This window comes from Bos indicus x Bos taurus, chromosome 9 (genome assembly GCF_003369695.1).
Source record: "Bos indicus x Bos taurus breed Angus x Brahman F1 hybrid chromosome 9, Bos_hybrid_MaternalHap_v2.0, whole genome shotgun sequence".
NCBI classification, from domain to species: domain Eukaryota; kingdom Metazoa; phylum Chordata; class Mammalia; order Artiodactyla; family Bovidae; genus Bos; species Bos indicus x Bos taurus.
In genome coordinates, this window is record NC_040084.1 from 88,800,276 (window position 1) to 88,818,836 (window position 18,561).

Sequence of the window (18,561 nt, forward strand, 5' to 3'; positions counted from 1 at the left end):
TATACAGTTTGAAGACTTCTGACAGATATATAACCACGGAAGTACTGAAGTGACATTCCCATCACCCCAAACCCCTGTGCCCCTTTGAAATCTACGGCTCCAGGGAACCACTAATCTATTTTCTGTAACTACAGGTTGGTCCTTCTAGAATTTCCTATAAATATAGTAGCATGTATTCTGTTGTGTCTAGATTTTTCTCACTCAGCATAATGATCCTGATATTCATCCATGCTGTTGCATGCATCGGTAATTGCTTTTTACTGCTGAGTGGTATTCCACTGCATGGCTATCCCGCAGTTTCTTTATCCATTCACCTATTAGTGGCCATTTCATTGTTTTCAGTTTTTGGCTATTATGACTAAAGCTGCTATGAAGATGCAGGTACAAATCAATGTGAGCATATATGTTTTCATTTCTTGTGAATAAATACTCAGGATCGAATCACTGGATCATACAGTTAACACAGTTAAATTTCTGAGGAAATGCCAGGCTGTTCTGGAGAGCGGTTGTACCAATGTACATTGTCACAAGTCACGTATGAAACTTCCATTTGCTCCACATCCCTCCTGACGTGGGGTTGGCAGTCCTTTTAATTTTAGTCACTCTACCGCACGTATGGTGACAGCGCACTGTACGTTTCATCTGCACTTCCCTGACGGACAATAACATTGAGCATCTTCTCACGTTCATTTGAACACTCACATATTTTGTGAGATGTCAGTTCAAATCTTTTTGCCCATTTAAAAACCCGAGTTGTCTTTTCAAGCGAAAAGAATTCTGGACAAGTCTTTTGTCAGGTTATATATGGAGAATATTTCCTTCCAACCTGTGGGAGGAAATATTCTCAATATATTTGTGATCTACCTTTTCATATTATTTTACTTTTTAATTAAAAAAATGTTTATTTATATGGCTGCACCCGGACTTAGCTGGGGCATGCGGGATTATCAGTCTTCACTGAGGCAAGAGGGATTTTCAGCTGCAGCATGCAGACTCTAGTTGTAGCATGTGGAATCGAGTTCCTTGACCAGGGATCCAACCCAGACCCCCTGCATGGGCAGCATGGAGTCTTAGCCACTGGACCACCAGGGAAGTCCCTGCCCTTTCATATTCTAAAGAGTGTCTTTCAAAGACCAGTAGTTTTAGTTTTGATGAAGTTCAACTTATCAAATTCTTTCTGTAAGGTTCATGATTTTTTTTTTTTTTTTTTTGGTCCTAACAGATCTTTGCCTTCCCCAAGGTCATGAGGCCTTTTTCCCCTATATTTTCTTTCTGAGCTTTTATAATTTTACCTTTTATATTTAAAGGACTCTAATTCATTTAGAAATGGTGTAAAGACAAGACTAGGGCTCATTTTTTTTTTAACATACGGCTATCCCATTGTTCTAGCACCATTTGCTGAAAAGATTAGAAAAAAAGAGAAGAGAGCCTCAAAGACTCACTGGAGTATAACTAAAAATCTGAGATTATCAGAGATACAGCAGATTTCTCAAACCATGAAGGCCAGAAGAAAGTGGGACAGTAATTTTTAGGTGTTAAAAGAATTGTCACTTGGAATCCTTCAACCAGGGAAAAAAGATCCTTCAGGAATGAAGGGGAAGTCTAGATATTTGCAGACTTACCCTGCAAGAATGGCTAAAGAATGTTCTTGGAATAGAAAGCAAACAACAGAAAAAGAAATCTTAGAACATCATTGAAGAAAAAAAAAGAACAAAGGAAAGAATAAAATATGGGTAAATATGAGAGAATTTCCTTCTCCTCTTGAGTCTTCTGAATTATGCTGATGGTCGAAGCAAAAACTAAAACATTGATGAAGTTCTCAGAGTGGAGAGTAGAGGGATATACATGTACAGTTTCCTTACAGGATTTAATCTGGCAAAATGTCGAAAAGAGTGGCTTGTGATAAAGGTATGCATAATGGATTACCTAGAGCAACCACCAAATACCTATGCAGAGAGACATACTAAAAAATGATACAGATGAATCAAAATGGAACCCCCTCCAAATGTCTAGGTAGCTCATAGGAAGGCAGGGGTTGATACAGACAATGACTTGGAGGGATCTCAAGGGTGTTATACTCATTGAAAAAAGCCCATTTTAAAAGACACACGGTACAGTTCTATTTATATAACAATCCCAAAATGACAAAATTACAGAGCTGGGGAATAGATTAGTCACTGCCCAGGGTTAGGGACGGTGGGGGAGAGATGGTGGTGTTACTATAAGGAGGCAAGGCAGATCTCTGTGGTCACAGGACAGACCTGTACCCAGACCTTGTGGTCACCTGGATCTACACGTGATCAAATGTCGCAGGACCATGCACGCACACGATACCAACATCCGGTGTGTTTTCTACCCTCTCCCGCCGTGGGGCTCACCTCCGTCATGACCACCTCCACCCACGTCCATCATTCCATCAGCTGCCTCTCTCCTCAACTTTGCTCCCATGCTTCTAAACGCTCTTGTGACAGGTCTAACTGGCTGTTCTCTTGCTACTGTGCTCTCCACATATCTCAAACGTGGCTCCTCCTCCTCCCCCCAACCTTTCTGTGTCTGCCATCTTTCTACCTGTTGCCCACAGCAAACACCAGTCATCCTTACTCTTCTCTCTCCCTGGCCTCCCCATACCGACCACTTCATCTGTCTTAAAGGATTCTTTTAAAAGTTTCATTCTTATTCTCACTGTTGCCAGTGAAGTTCTGGACCTTACGAACTCTTGCTTGAAACTTGATGAGAAATCTACTGGACTACTAGGCCTCCAGACTCTCACCAATCTTACTGAGCCTCTGGAGTAAAATTCAGAATATCCTTTGACGTGAAAGCTGAAAACTGTACACAGAACGAGAGCGGGAAATCTAGAGATCTGTCCAGAAGTCAAGAGACATTTCTCCAAAGCAGTTTACTTAATTAAAAAATTCTCTTCACACTGTCATACAACTTAGAGGTGACGTCGTGTCTTCCTCTCTCAGTAGAAGTGCAAAATACATACCTTAACTCTACGAGTAATGCTGAGGAACCGACAAGTTTTATCATAAAGTTCTTCCAGATTTTCTCTGTCCCAGTAGAAATCAGGAGTGATCAAGAAGTCTGAACTCAAGTTTATACGGTGTCTTAAAAAAAGGAAAATCATAACTTTTAATTTGTATCTTGAATTAAAAAATCATGGTCTCTATTTTCTTTCTTTTTTGGAGATATTTATTCATTGATTGTAGTTAATTTACAATGTTGTTAGTTTCAAGAGTACAGCAAAGCGATTCAGTTATACACACACAGATACGTATATCTGTCTCTCTCTCTATATATTCTCTTTCAGTTCTTTTCCATGATAGGTTATTACAAGATATTGAGTACAGTTCCTATGCTACACAGTAGGAGCTTGTTGTTTACCTATTTTATATACAGCAGCGTGCATATGTTAATCCCAAACTCCTAATTTATCTCCCCCATCCCCACTGGTAACCACAAGTTTGTTTTCTATGTCTGTGAATTTATTTCTGTTTTGTAAATATGTTTATTTGTATGGTGTTTTATAAAAACAGTTTTGAATGCTGATTCTTTTAATACTTCTGAGAAACATGTAAACAAAAAAATTTCAAAATCTGCACCCAAATTAATTCAATATTTACACTGACAGTTATGAAGCAGATAAAAGAAAACCCAATGTAAAAAAATCTGAAGCTTCTTTTCTCATTCAAGTTTGTTACACATGCACGCATGGGTGTGTGTGGATAGGTATTCACATGACTACTGGTTTCCTCAGTATCCTTCCAGTGTTTGATCAAACACTGGATAAGCAAATTCTCTATTTCTACCCTTTTACAAATGAAGCCTGAGCTTGTTTTTAAAAGAAAATTTACATTGTAGAAGTAACACATAAATAGTTTTTCACTATAAAAAAGAAAAACCCTGGAGAAGAACTCAGAAAACACTGTTAGGCCCTTTACCCTAACACCACAACTCAACTCCTTTAGGCCCTGCCAACAGTCTGCTGTTGTCCTTCAGGATCTGCTTCTTTGCACACACATGTGCACACACACCTACATGTCTGGTAGTATGTATACACATCAAGATGCATATGAATATTTATGCTGTTTGTCTACGAGTGGGATCGTACCACATCTGTAATTTATGACTTATTTCTCACCCGATATAACCTGCCACATTTCTACTATATCTTTTCATAGACTCACCATATTCCTTTGAATAACACATAAGCACTCTTACTGTGAAAAGAAGAAAACTTAGGATAAGAACAGTAAGGCCCTATAGAAACTATTCACAAACCTAAACATATTTAGTCCTAATTTCTGAGTTTTGATATAGTAACTCACTATATGGAATTCTGCTCGCATCATTAAGAGCAGAGGAGAGAGAAGTCTCTGTATCCCACTTCTTAGCGAGCTCGAGGCTTTAGATGGGCTGCAGGATGCTCCTGACATAGGGGTTTTTATTTTTGTTGGTGTCCTGAGTTAGGGTCCCTGAGCTGTGAGAAAGGCATGGGTGATGGAACGCTGGCCCCCTTCTCCTCACCAGGCCAAGTTTTAATATCTAAGGAAAACGTGGAACAGCAACCCGTAGGGACACTACTGACAAACCCCAGTCACTCATCCCACACACGGAACAGCTGAAGCACCGAGAATGCTGCCTGGTGAGAAAAACACCAAAATTCAGGATGTTTCACTCCATAAATCCTAGGGAAACTACAAGAATAAACTGAAGGCTTTTTAATTTAACTTAATTTTAAATGATGCACTATTGTATTTCATCAGTTTTAAGACACTGTTCTTCCCATTTTTAACATCTCTGAAAACGGAGGCATCTTTAAAAGTGATGATGTCTTACAGGTGGCAGTTGGGACTCAGCTGTCATTGCTTTAGACAACTTACTTCCCTCATGTTTTCCTTTTTATGTATGCCTGGGAATACATAAAATGTGATAAATCTACATCTAAGTAAGTCTAAAAGAGCTAGTTCAGGAAGTGCAAAATTAAAATTGTGATTAAAAAAGCATTGTCTCATATGCTAGCTGGTAGCATTTTCACTTTCCTATGGCATCTTATGGTGTCTCAGAGTCAGCGAAAGATGATACATCACTTTTCTGTAGCAATTAGGTCTATTCAGAGTTATGATGCACTGACAGACTTGTACTGAGAATTCCCATTGTTCAAATTCTAGAATGTGTCTTTCCACCTCCAGAGAACACCTACCATGCTCTCCGATGGGGGTTTATTATAGATTAATTGTGGTTTCTCTTGCACAGGCAGAATTTCTTCCAGTAAAGTCCTAACACAGCCCAGCTGCTTCTAATGGGTCAGAGTTGTTCATGCTTATAACGAATGAAATAAAAACAGCTGCAATTCCCATTAAGGTACAAATGCTTGCTCTTTACTGTACAGGGATATTTTCTGCTGATTGTTAAATATATGAATATATGAAGTATATCACTTACAGAGAAAATTTTACCTTAGGGCAAAGAGTTCACCCATTTTCTGCATAACTTCTTCATGAGATAGTTTCACTTTCTTCCCAGCTTTTAAAGCCTATTTGGGAGGGGGAGAAATACATACATACATACACACGTGTCCCTTCTCACTAGCATGTTCTGTGATGTACATTCCTAATCTCTTACTGAAAAACCAGGGGCTCTTTTCCCAAGTATGACTATTCCTCCATGTAAAAACAAAGTTAATTACAGCAGGCATGATTTTTAACATATGTAATTTGAAATTCTGGTATAACTATAGACGCATTTTTCATGCTGCTACTTTTCTCATAACTTGTCAAAACATTTGTTTCTTTAATCGAGAAAAGTGGTCACAATTTCCTTGACAGGAAACATTTCATTTCAATTCAGTTACATTAAAAGTATACCATAAATGAAAGCTATTTTGAATTTTGGCTTCCCAGATGGCTCAGTGATGAATCTGCCTGCTAATGCAGGAGACACAGGTTCGATTCCTGGGTTGGTTCCTGCCTGAAAAAATCCTCAGATAGAGGAGCCTGGTGGGCAACAAGTCCATGGAGTCACAAAGAGTCGGACATGACTGAGCAACTAATAAACACACAAAATTTGAATTTTAAGTTTTAAAAGGTTTCTTTATAATTTTATATGTAACTGGATTTTTTTTTTCCTGCTTAAATTCAGTGTAGCTTTCTTACCATTCATTACTGGTCTGTTGTACTTCTAAATTCATCATTATAGTGTGAAATTTGTATTTTTCCCCAATAGAACTCAATCCTTGAAAACAAGCATAAAATTGGTATAATTACCTCTGGAATCGACTGAATAGATTCAACAAATTTATCCAGTGATGCTTCCCAGATAGCAAGTTTCACTAGAGAAAAAAGATTAACAATTGAACATTTATCATCACATTTCTACAAAATGCAAAACTGCATAGTACCTTCACTGCCATTTAACAATAGTTTAAGAAGCAGATGGCCAAAAATATGAAACTGACATTTTAGAAGTTACGTATTATATTACAAAAGAGGGCACTACGTAGAAAGAGCTAGAAGAAAGTGAGTCAGTTTCCAAGCTCTGATGGCAGATCAAAGCTACACTGGGTAAAATCTCTGATTTTCTCATACTGCATCTCAGAAGCCCAGAGGATGAGCTACGCCCTGGAATGAAGGGTGGCTCTTTAGCTGGGGCAGGAACCAGACTCTCCTGGCCTTCCCTTCCGCTCCTCCGGGCAGCGGGTATAGCTCAGAAGTCCCAAAGCCTCCTGGCTGGTATGCACGAGCAGCCTGGTATAGACTGGTGGCAGGAACCTTTCTTGGAGAACCTCTGCAGTTTCATACAGGTGTATGGATCTTTACAGAAAAACTGAGAGCCACTGTGACCCTCTGTCCCATTATTGTGAAAAACCAGGGTGTACTTTTCTACAAAGAGGCCTGTGACCAGTCACACAAGACTGAGCTTTCTCTGCCTGGATTAGAGACAGCCTAAGACCAGCAATCTCAGACAGAAGTGGAGAGGACAAAGGGAGTGATGATAACAACAGCAACAACAATAATATAAAAGTATTTTTGGACAGGTAAGCTTTATCAATACAACTAATAAGGAACATATAACTGTAGCATGGATACTGTATTTTATACTCTCTCTCTATATATATATTCTTTTGGAATAAAAAAAGAAATAGGAATTATAAGGTCTTGCTGAAGTACTCTGTGAAAACATGACAAAGTCTACTAAATCTTTTAACTTCCTGGATGAAATGAACACTATGTGATACCTTCTCTGATTAAGTAGCAGTAACTTACCTGAGAGGCAAAGGGCATTCGAGAAAGCAAATTTCTCTAGAATGACATCATCTAAATCCAGCTCTGAATTTAACCGGATTTCCCCTCTGTGAAGTTTTGACTGCCCCCTAAGGAAAAAAGAAAAAGCCTTTTCTAAATCTTGAAAAGTACTTTCTCTCTTCTAAAAAAGTCACCTTATAATCTTTCTAGAGGTCATTTTGGCAACTTGTATCAAGAGTCTCACAAATGTTCTCATACCCTATGATCCAAGTAATTCCACTTCTAGGAATTTATACTAAGGAAATAGTGAAAGATGCAAAGAAAGATCTGTGTACAGAAAACTTTTTATAAAAAAGTCACCTTATAATCTTTCTAGAGGTCATTTTGGCAACTTGTATCAAGAGTCTCACAAATGTTCTCATACCCTATGATCCAAGTAATTCCACTTCTAGAAATTTATCCTAAGGAAATAGTGAAAGATGCAAAGAAAGATCTGTGTACAGAAAACTTTTTATGGTCAAATGTTTAATAGTAAGAAATCAGGAAAGAAACTAAGTGTGCAAGAACAGTTCATCTATAGGAATTCGGCACAAAAGTAAACACGCATGTTTTGAAAGGATATTTAGTAGAAAAGGGAAAATGGTTACAATAACTTGCTAAGTGAATAAATGCTGAATGTCTAACTATACACAGTATAATCTAAAATGATGCTAATGCGGTAGGGATGTGGAGGGAAACTGGGCAGTTATGAAAAATTAAGATGCATATGTAGACAATTCTGGAATGACTGGGGAAGTAGGGAAGGAAGGGAATTTGGGGATATAAGCATCACAAGCAAAGAGGAAAAGGACAGGCTAAACCTTCGCGAGAGATGAGCGACCAGAAAGACAAAGAGAGCTGGATGAGGAGGGAGAGAGGAGGCAGAATCCACTCCAAAAGCCTTAGGTGGGGGAAAAACAGAAGACATGAGACAGAGGGCAGAGCTGATGAGATGCTTTATGAAGGAGCTCGGCCCACACAGAGTGAGACAGTAGGCAGCTGGGTCACAGAAAGGACTCACACACCCACCGCACTGGTGGAGGCAAGGATGGTCTCTTGATGAAACCAAATCTGACTCCAGGATCCAGAGCCAAGCACTTGAATCTCTAGAGACTGTGAGATGGGTGTGCGTGTGTGCACACCTACAGGTGGGTGGGGGACAATGCCTAGTAAGTCACAGTGCAGTCTGGAGGCAGACTATGGGAGGGGAACTGATGGGAAACGTGACCACAAGGCCATGGGCTTAATAATGAATAAAATGAGCAACAATTCTACTGGCTCCTCATCTGTCATGTCCCCGGCTCACACCATCGCTGTCTTCTGCACCCACCGTGGGCCTGGGTCCTCACTCATGAGTCAGGTGCCCAGCGTCTCTGAATCTCACCTGAAAGCTGGTTTGCCACAATCCCGGTGACTATGTCAGATAAAATGATACAGGAAAGCTCATCGCTGGCAATTAGCACTTGCTCTTAGCCCATCTACTCTTTCTATAGCTGCTGTCTCTTCCAAATTTCCCTAAAGCTCTGATTGCGTTGCTTCCTTGCTCAGCACCAAGACTTTTCCCCCAACTCTCACATTCCACTAGGTAGGGACCTCCTTGAGAATAAAGACCTTTTAATCCTGTTCCCACTGCCTGCTCTCTCCACCCTAACATCTCTCCTCATTTTTGCACCCTTGCTGGGACAGGAAAATCAGCCAGGATGCTGTCTCCCCATACCTTTGACCTGAGCAGGTACAGCAGGCCCCCACTTCTTACAGGCACCTCCATTCCTGTGAGTGGTTCCCTTAGAGCATCCCCTCATTATACTAAATACTTTTTATACTCAAAATCAATAGGAAAAAAGCAAAAAGAATTTACATAAGAAAAAAAAGCTACTAGAATAATTTGACAGGTTCATTCTGACAAAGGCACACTACTTTTTACTGATTTCGGCTATTTAGGAAACATTATTTTGGGGTTATACTATCTACTTGTTTTAGTTTATGGGTAGCCTGAGAAGTTAAAAAATTGTCTGTCCACTAATATTAATTGCTTTGGTTTTCTGTTTGTATTAATAACTTTTTTCCTCAAAATTTGTCTCCAAATTCATAAAGACTTGACCTTCTCTACTGCTTTCCCTAGTTATTTCAAGTGCCTGTTTCATAAATTTGATAAAAAGGTGCTTACTCTGTTTTTGTGTAGTTAAGCTCTTCATTTTCCCAGTGAACCAACGCAATTTCATAGGGCTGAATTTCATGTTTTTCTAGAACTTGCATCACATGCTTCATCTAGAAGAAAAGGAAGATTAACCTCAAATTATCTTGACCCCCTCAGTGATGGTTGTAACATTTTAAAAATTACATTTAATGATGTTTGTTTTGTTCTTCAGGTTTTAAGGAAAAAGCAAACTCATGGTGAGGCTAAACTAACTGGAAGGATACATCCATTTGTTGTTACATTTGGAAAACACAGGGGCCCTTAAAGAGGAAAACAGAAACAACCCATCTCCCACAGCCCAGAGGAAACACGGCAACATTACGGCTTGTTTTCTTTAAACTGTCACACACACAAAATGTTTAAGTAAAACACCTGTAAAAATCTAAACAACACAGTAATAGAAAGTGATAATCTCTCTATTCTCCTGCATTCCTAATCCCCGAAGGTAATCATGATTAAACTCGGTGCATATCCTTCCAGACGTCCCCCTACATGTAAATATATGTATGTTTAGTTTGCTTTTTATATAAATGGGATGGTACTGTACATACAAACATTTTCAATGCTGTTCTCCTTAACGGAGGAACCACAACTGATTTAACCATTCTAAATGTCCATTCATGGGGGACTTTTTTCTCCTCTCCACTAACACAATGTCACAGGCACCAGCCTGATGCAAGTATCTTCAGGGCCTGTGGAAATACTTCTTCAGGATTTGTTAGATCAAAAGACACACGCTTGTAACGGTGACACGCAGGATGTTCACTCTTCACTGTGGCACGCAAGATCGATAGTTGCAGCATGTGGAATCTGTCTCTTTTTACTTGTGGCAGGCGGGATTTCCAATTTTAGAATCCAAAGATTTATGAAAGCATTCTTAAAAAATTACTGAGTATTGTCAGCCTTTTACATCTTTGCAACTTCAAATAGCCAATTTGGGTTACATTTTTCTTACATCTATTGATGGCCTATATTTCTTTCTCCAGGAAACCACTCCTCAGTCTCTCTCTTCCCACCCTCTATGTGTGTGGGTACCTCTTTTTAGTAAAGCTGGGATTATACGAAGCACACTTTTAGTACAGCTCTGGTATTATATCAGTTATAGTCTGTAACCTGCTCTTTTAATTTAACTGTATCATGTGCTGTGCTGTGCTTAGTTGCTCAGTCTTGTCCAGCTCTTTGAGATCCCACAGACTGTAGCCTGCCAGGCTCCTCTGTCCATGGGGATTCCTCAGGCAAGAATACAGGAATGGGTTATCATGCCCTCCTCCAGGGGATCTTCCCAACCCAGGGATAGAACTCAGGTCTACCACATTGCAGGTGGATTCTTTACCATCTGAGCCACCAGGGAAGCCTACCAGGCAACCCCCAGGAACAGGCTTTTTTCCCCACATGACTTTTAAGCACTAGATTCTACCTGATAGACAGTAGATTTTATTCTACAGATCTACATAACAAGCTTTCTCTTATTATGTGTTTTGGTTATTTCTCATTTTTGCTATTGTAAATAATGTGTTGAACATTTCTGTATATCATTCATCACCTATAATGTGATTATTTTCTTTGGGTAACTTTCTAGATGTAAAATTGCTGAGTTAAACACAAAGTTTTGATGTGTATTACCAAACTGCCCCTGAAAAGGCTGTATTAAACAAATCCTGATTGGGATATTAAAGAAATGAATTCCAGTGAGTGAAAATGTTCTAGAAAACTTGATCTTGATCTAAAATAAAACTCAAGGCAGCCAGCTTCCAGTTAACTGTGTGAACACTACTCATTTGTAGGCTATCATGTGAGAAGTACACTTCTTCTATCTGCAGTGTAGCAGGGATTCTTCTGATTCTCCACAAATCAGTGTGTGTGTGCCCAGAGAACGGAAAATGTAGGTAACCTGTAGTCAAAATGACAATTTTGGAAGATGACAGTGTTAGGATCAACATCATGTAATGCTGAGCAAAGAAACTGAAGATTATCTGTCATTTTATCATCCAATGGCTCAGGTTATTGAGGGCTACTTAACAATTTATTCTCAGAAAACTAAGTTTTAATGCTTTCACACTGTATTTATACTTACAGTTTGGTCTTTCACATTCCAGAACACAGCAGCTCCTTCCCTGATTTAAAAGAATAAACTTGGTTAAAGGTGGAATACATTCTTCAGGGCCACACACAGAGCCATGCTTTAGGTAGCTTCTAGAATGTATCTAGAATGCCAATTAAAAAAATATGATTTATTATGGATTTGACATGATGGCCCCTGGATGGATATGATAAACAAAAGCTATTTTTTGAACTTTTGATTAAAAAACTTTGCCCCTCAAAAATTCATGGATTTCTCAAGTGGTTTGCAGAGTAACAATTATTGTAATACTACATAATTTCACGTATCTAGGTTGTTTCATAACCTGATTCAATTTTTTAAAAAAATTCTAAATTCTTTATTTTGTATTGAGGTATAGCCGATTAACAAACAATGCTGGGATAGTTTCAGGTGGACAGCAAAGGGACTCAGCCAGACATATACATCAGTAACATCTTATGGAAAAACCCCAAAGAACTTCTTGGCCAACTTCTTGGCAATCTGAATTCTAAGAGTTGCAGGATCTACGTGGGGGCACACTGGAGGGACACTGTTCGTACAAGACTACCAAGCCGAACGAGAAAATGAGAGGAGGAGATACAGCAGAGGAAACATCCCAGCTCCGGGAGAAGGTGTGAGGCAGGCATGCGATGTCGCAGAAAAAAGAGCTAGTGGTGTGAGTGGCTGTGGATGAGGGCGGGTAGAGACAAAGGTGGTAAGAGACAACCCCGGAGGAACTTCCTGCTGTGATCAGGAATTTGGTCAAATCCTGTGGAATTTTAAGCAGGGTAGTGTAGTGGTCAGAATTACCTACTGTCAAATTATCCTGCCTACAGAGATGCAGACAGACAGACTGGTGGTGGGGTAAGAAGACAGGCAGTGAGACCAGGCAGTGAGTGAGCTGTGGCAAAAGGCCAGGGTAGGGTCTCAGGACGCTGACTGGAGAAGGTACTGAAGCAGCCAGAGCACTAGCTCAGAGAAGCGCCTCCAGGCAGAAGAGAGGTCGCAGGAACTGCAGGGTATGGGGCTCAAGCCCTGTGTGACCACGTGTAACTAACAGGTACCTCAAACAGGCCTGCTCCAAACTGAGAGCTGCGGTAAGTGGAAAACATGTGCCAGGTTTCACAGACTTAGGAAGAAAAGGAGGATCTAAATCTCATCAATTGTGGACTGGTTACATGTAGAAATGATAATAGTTTCAATATGCTGGATTATATAAAATGCACCAGTAAAATTAATTTTAGGTAATATATGATGCTCTTATTAGTGCTATTCAAAATTAAACTCATGTTATTTTTTTAAATTAAAGATGTGGCTATGAAACAATGTATCATTATGTACGTGGCTTGCACTTGTGGCCTGCATTGTATTTCTACTGGATGGCATTGATCTAGAGGACCTGAGAAATCCAAATTCCTCACTCGAGTCAAAAGGGATGTGATTCTACTCAGACTAAATGCTGAACCCAATTATGAATCACCCATAGACACAAAGACAGGGCTGCCAGTTATCAGCAATTGTAAGAACTAAGACCATAGAAACTTCACCGAAGTCTGTATTTTTATGGATGTTCCATGTATTTCTGTCCTGCCACTTATCAGTCCCTTGACTGTGGGTAATTCACTTCAATCCCTCTGACCCTTGGTTTCCTCAGCTGCAAAATGGGGGGGGGGGTGCGCGGTGGGGGGAAGACTCTCTTCAAGTGTTGTGAGGATAACATGAGATGATTTTAAATGGTTTCTACTATCATCACCATGCCTACTCAGCTGCTCCAGAGTATTTGGTGTTAAAACAACCTTTAGAGAAAAGGAATGAATGTATGTGAGGCAGGGTCCCAGGCTGAAGTCTCTGGAGACGTAAGGTGGTCTAAAACTTTAGCTGAAGAGTTTCAGAGGGAGAAGAAAGAAAAGGAAGAAAATGGCAAGGAAGAAAAGACAGCAGGGCAGGTAGCATGTATACGTGAGAAGGAGCCCTGAAGCTGAATGGGAAACACCATGCTTACATGTTCTCAGTAAATGAAAACCCAGATTTATATATAAAGATAAGCACACTCCAAGTTACCCGAGTGGGCCTCTGTTGATGACCTCAACCTGAGCCTCCTTCAGCCTCTTGCTCTCAGACAGGCCAGAACGTGGGGGAGGCCATCGGTTCCCTCCATCCCTGCATCCTGCAGAGCTCCATTATTTCCAACAGTGGTTCCTGCTTTAGCCTTGTCCAAGGCTCTCTTCTGATAACATGTTAAGTGCACCCTTTACTGTCACGAATCATGCATGGTATAAATGACTTGCACAGATGATACAAAGATGACATAGTGCTGAAAGTTAACTTAGAACACAAGGAATGAAAGGTCCCTGATATCTTCCCTGGGGCGAGGGGGGGAATTCATTACTTTATAAGAGGATTTACCAGCAAATGCCTAAAACTAACAAACTCTCTTATTCAAATAACAGCCAAAGGATAAATTTTAATCACAAATCCTGAGCACATTTACTGCTAAGAGATGAGGTATACCTGCACCTTTAAGGACCACATTACCTGGCCACACAGCCCACCTCCCACTGCGGTTGCTCTCCTGTCTTACCTGAAGAAGAATATTGTACCAGGATCACCTTCTTTTGCAGAATTTTCCACACCCATCACCAGAATGTTTGCTGCATCTGTGATAAAAGAGCAAAAAGCTATGTCACAAGGTGACACATGGTTTCAGGGTCACCTTCAACAAAGTGCTTGTGATCATTTCTTCACACACCATGAAGTGCTCTGCAACACAGTCACACTTTCTACTAAGGTTTCTGAAAGTATTTAACATGATAAAATGAGAAGACCACAGGAAATTACTTGAACAAAATATTCAACAACCTGTGACACTATTATTAGAGCTATTTAGAACTCATTCTTGCCCATTTTGATTCAGTAATCACTAGAAGTTGATAATTATTAAAGTCTCAGCTTCAGTATGACTATGGTTCAAGAATTTGGGAGTGGGGTGAAGGAGGGATGGATTGGGAGCCTGGGATTAGCAGACACAAACCATTCTATAGAGAAGGAATAAAGAACAAGGTCCCACCAAATAACACAGGGAACTATGTCCAATATCCTAAGATAAACCATAATAGAAAAAGAATATAAAATGGAATCACTTTGCTCTACAGCTGAAAGTAACACACTGGAAATCAACTGTACTTCAATTTAAAAAGAATTAAACTTTTTATAAATAATTTGAAATAAAAGTTGAGGAGCAATTAATATATTCTCTTCCTTTACAATTTTATTAATAATATAGTTTTAATATTCTCAAACTGCTCAAAATTTCGCTGAATTTTAAATTATATTGTAGACAGTGTGGAAAATAGAAAACACACAGAGACAAAGACACCTGCCATTTTAAAACATATCTGATTTCAAAGTCAATCATGAGAACTACCACAGCAGTCATCAGTAGCTATTAAAATATTTTAACATTTTAAATATAAATATTCACCAATAAGTAGTTACTTTGTATATTATTTTAGTAGTATTTACTATATTCTATCATAAATTATAAACAACACATTAATCTATCAATTAATAAACATACTAATTAATATGCAAATTGCTGTCTAATTTCTTGGCCTAAACTTAGGATCCTAAAATCTTTAGAGTTCCTGATAGAGGAATGGAGGATTCAGGTGGAGACCAAATCCTAAACTTCGGTGCACTCACACTTCCCTGAGTACTGATACTACATCGATGGATGGAGGGCAAGGTTCACACGTACAGTGGAGAACACCACAAATGAGACAGGCAAGACCCAGGGCATGGTGTGAGAAGCCAAGTCTGTGAGGCACAAGACCTCACTGCTGACAGCCTCTGCAATCAGCCAAGAAGACCCCAGGGCGAGTTTTCATCTCGGGGGCCCTGGACACAGCTGTTTTTCTAAGTCAGTTATATTTCTTTCTGCCACCAAATAGTCTGGTCAGATCATCAAGGCCAAAGAGCACCATGACATTTCAACTGTTTCTTAAAGGCAGTGACTTTCAAAAATTTTCTGTGTAGCAGCGAGGTTTTCCACCTACTATTTTTGCTACTTTGAGGTCAATTCATGAATTTTCCAAAGTGTTCCAAGTCACTTATTTTTTCATGTATTTCTCAAAGTGTTCCTCACACTACCCTACAACCCTCAGTTTAATTCTCCTTTTAAATATTGTGTTTATCTTTTAACTAATTCTGTTAGTTTAAAATATTTCTATTAATTTTATGGTTCTTCTGTAATACTAATAACTTTTAAATGTGACAGAAATGAAGTGGCATGGCCTTTGATCATCCCAAATAAGACTGATCCTATAAATAAAGCTGACTGAACCATACTGATTTTAATCTTATCTTTGTCATCTGCATAAAGAGATTTAACACCCCTTTTATGATACTGTTGTTTAAATTGAAAATGAAACCTAAACAAACATGTATTTCAGACAGTTATCATAGGAAAATTACTTTCTAATACATTTTAACATACTTGGCCCCTGGTTCAAGGAGATGTACCTCGAGGCAAGCTTGTCACTTCGACGTATCCATGGGACGTCAGATCTTGAGAGAGGTTTCCAAGATGGTACTCATCTGCGGTTGCAAACGCAGTGCATTGCATCAGGTCCTGCACCAGGGAGAGGGGCATGACATGGGTTACTAAGAGGCGCCTGACACGGCTGTCACACTACAGGGAGGAGGACTCTGTGCTGCGAAGCTGGCAGGCGAGCCTTTTCTCCAAACATCTCAAAGATTCGGACAAGGGATGCGAGAAAGACGGAGAACAAGACATTACAGGGAGGCAGATTTCAGCTCAACCTATGCAAGAACTTTCTCCTGCTAGTCAAAAAGATGAAATGGCCTAGATGAAAATGGAACCAACCCCACCGGTTGTGCTTCAAGCGCAGACTGAACAAAAGATGAGAGAGGATTAAGGGATTCTATGGGCGCCAGGATGAAATGCTATTTAAAGTCTGTCCAACCTTGAGTTTCCATGGCTCTTGCTCCCAGCAGCATTATTATTTGAGGTCATTTGGTAATCTGCCACTAGCCTTGAACAGGCAGAGATTAGTCTGTATCTACAAAGGAATTACAGATGTTTTTGCTCTGGTTAACTTCACTCCGGTTGAAAGTTCTCCAGATCTGAGAATGAGTGCAGGTTTGGAGGTGAGTGCTTTGGCTTCTGCACTAGGAGTCTCACTTGTGTGTACATGTAGGTATTTATGTTGTGTCTGTACAATACACGCATGGCAAGCATATGGCCCAGCACACGGTGCTTTTGTCCATCTGTAGGTCACAAGCTGTCATTGAGTCCTGATGTTGATTTAGTTGGCCCAATCCTGCTTAAAAAAAAAAAAAAAACAGAATGAAATAGAAAATATTAGAGTTCATAATTCATAGTCAGGACTTTTATTTTATGATGTTTTCTGTCACATATATATGTAGGTATGCTGGGTCACTACATAGAATGTAAAATAAATTCCTCACCGTTGAATGTGGTCAATAAAATTCAAAAGCTACGGGCAGAGGTAGAGGTGCTCAGAGGTCAGGCAGAGAATTAGATTCATTAAAAAAACAACAACAAAAGACTCAGAGTAACAAGGTTGTTGTGAAGTTTACACAAGCTGATGAGTGTCAACTGTTCAGAACCATGACAAGCACAAATGTTCAACATTTGTTACAGCCGTTATTACAGCACAGATATACACGTTTGTGTTAGTTGCTCAATTGTGTCCAGCTCTTTGCAACCTCATGGGCTATAGCCCCGTCAGGCTCCTCTTTCCATGGGATTCTCCAGGCAAGAATACTGTAGTGGGTTGCCATTCGCTTCTCCGGGGGATCTTCCTGACCCAGGGATAGAACTCGGGGCTTCTACATCGCAGGCAGATTCTTTACCGTCTGAGCCACCGGGGACATATATGCTTAAAGCATCAAAATGCAAGGGGGTTAAAAAGTCTATCAAGTAGTTTACATCTGGATTTTCATTTGTTCATAATTTTATATTTTAGTATCCACCTGTCAGAACATTAGTGAGTCTACTGTCTTTGGTACATATGGTGCTTTGGCCCAGTGTTGGTCAAAAGAGTTTTATGAGTCATTACATCAAAATTTATTCCTAAGATTTACTCATCTTGGCTCCTAATTTCTTTCCCTTTCTGTTACATTCCTAGTATGCAATTTAAGAAAAGTAGCACATACATTCCTTCCTTCCTCCTACTTTTGTTACCTAACTCCTGGCCCCTTCTCAAGAAATGACTTCACCCTGCTTTGCCTCTTCCATCTGTTCTAACGTGTGGTTTAAAAAGCACCAGAAGAATACACGGAGGACCTGAAAAACCTAAAATCAGTAAACTATCCACTCAGAAGCAAAACACTGTTCTTATTGATTTTCACTCAGTTAGGGAAAAAAAGCTGAAATTGTTGCCAAATGTGAGATATATGGATGTGGGACCCTCCAGTTGCACATATCTGATGAGCCTGATTCCCAGTCATTATAGAGGTAAGAAGGCACTGTGACAAAAACACGTGCACTCGTACGGCCAGATGAAAGCTGCTTACTGGAGTACAGACACGGGTTCTGTGCTCAAGATTTAGAACGGCGGGCACTAGCTGTTCTTTTAATGCTCTGTGGAATTAAGAGGAGCTGGCAGGATATGAGATTAAGGTGACTGAAAGAAAGGAATCCCCCAGGTAAGAGGCCTCAGGAAAGGCCACAGCAGGCAAGCTCTACTCTGCAAAACCTGACAACTTCAGAAGCGTGCTACACAAAATCCCAGGGCAGCCAGTTGACGTCAGAGTTCCTTCTTGGGCCGCTAGAGCTGATGTGCTTAGTTTAGGCTGCAGTGGGAAGAGCAGGACGCATGAAGGAGGAGACAGGAGATAAGGAGAAGATCACCAGCTAGTCCAGGGGAGGGTCTTCCCATTATTGTACTGGAAATGGCACTGGCTGGCTGTCTCTAGCATCAGAGCCTTATGCTGGCAGCCGGGAGAACTAT

The 18,561-nt window shown here is 40.0% G+C and overlaps 1 protein-coding gene across 7 annotated transcripts in view; it reads right to left on the bottom strand.

Moving 5' to 3' along the window:
* The window catches only part of RMND1 (required for meiotic nuclear division 1 homolog), a 34,530-nt gene that overhangs the window by 5,280 nt on the left and 10,689 nt on the right, over positions 1-18,561 (bottom strand). For 5 of the 7 annotated variants that reach the window (XM_027551852.1, XM_027551853.1, XM_027551858.1 and 2 more), the window contains 8 exons: positions 16,085-16,193; positions 14,145-14,220; positions 11,558-11,597; positions 9,454-9,554; positions 7,269-7,375; positions 6,270-6,334; positions 5,463-5,539; positions 2,990-3,110 (listed from right to left, as the gene is read on the bottom strand). In XM_027551852.1, the coding sequence (XP_027407653.1) occupies positions 2,990-3,110; positions 5,463-5,539; positions 6,270-6,334; positions 7,269-7,375; positions 9,454-9,554; positions 11,558-11,597; positions 14,145-14,220; positions 16,085-16,193 (696 nt within the window). Of the gene's footprint in view, positions 1-2,989; positions 3,111-5,462; positions 5,540-6,269; positions 6,335-7,268; positions 7,376-9,453; positions 9,555-11,557; positions 11,598-14,144; positions 14,221-16,084; positions 16,906-18,561 lie in introns of all 7 variants that reach the window. The other 2 variants (XM_027551857.1, XM_027551856.1) reach the window with 2 other exon arrangements.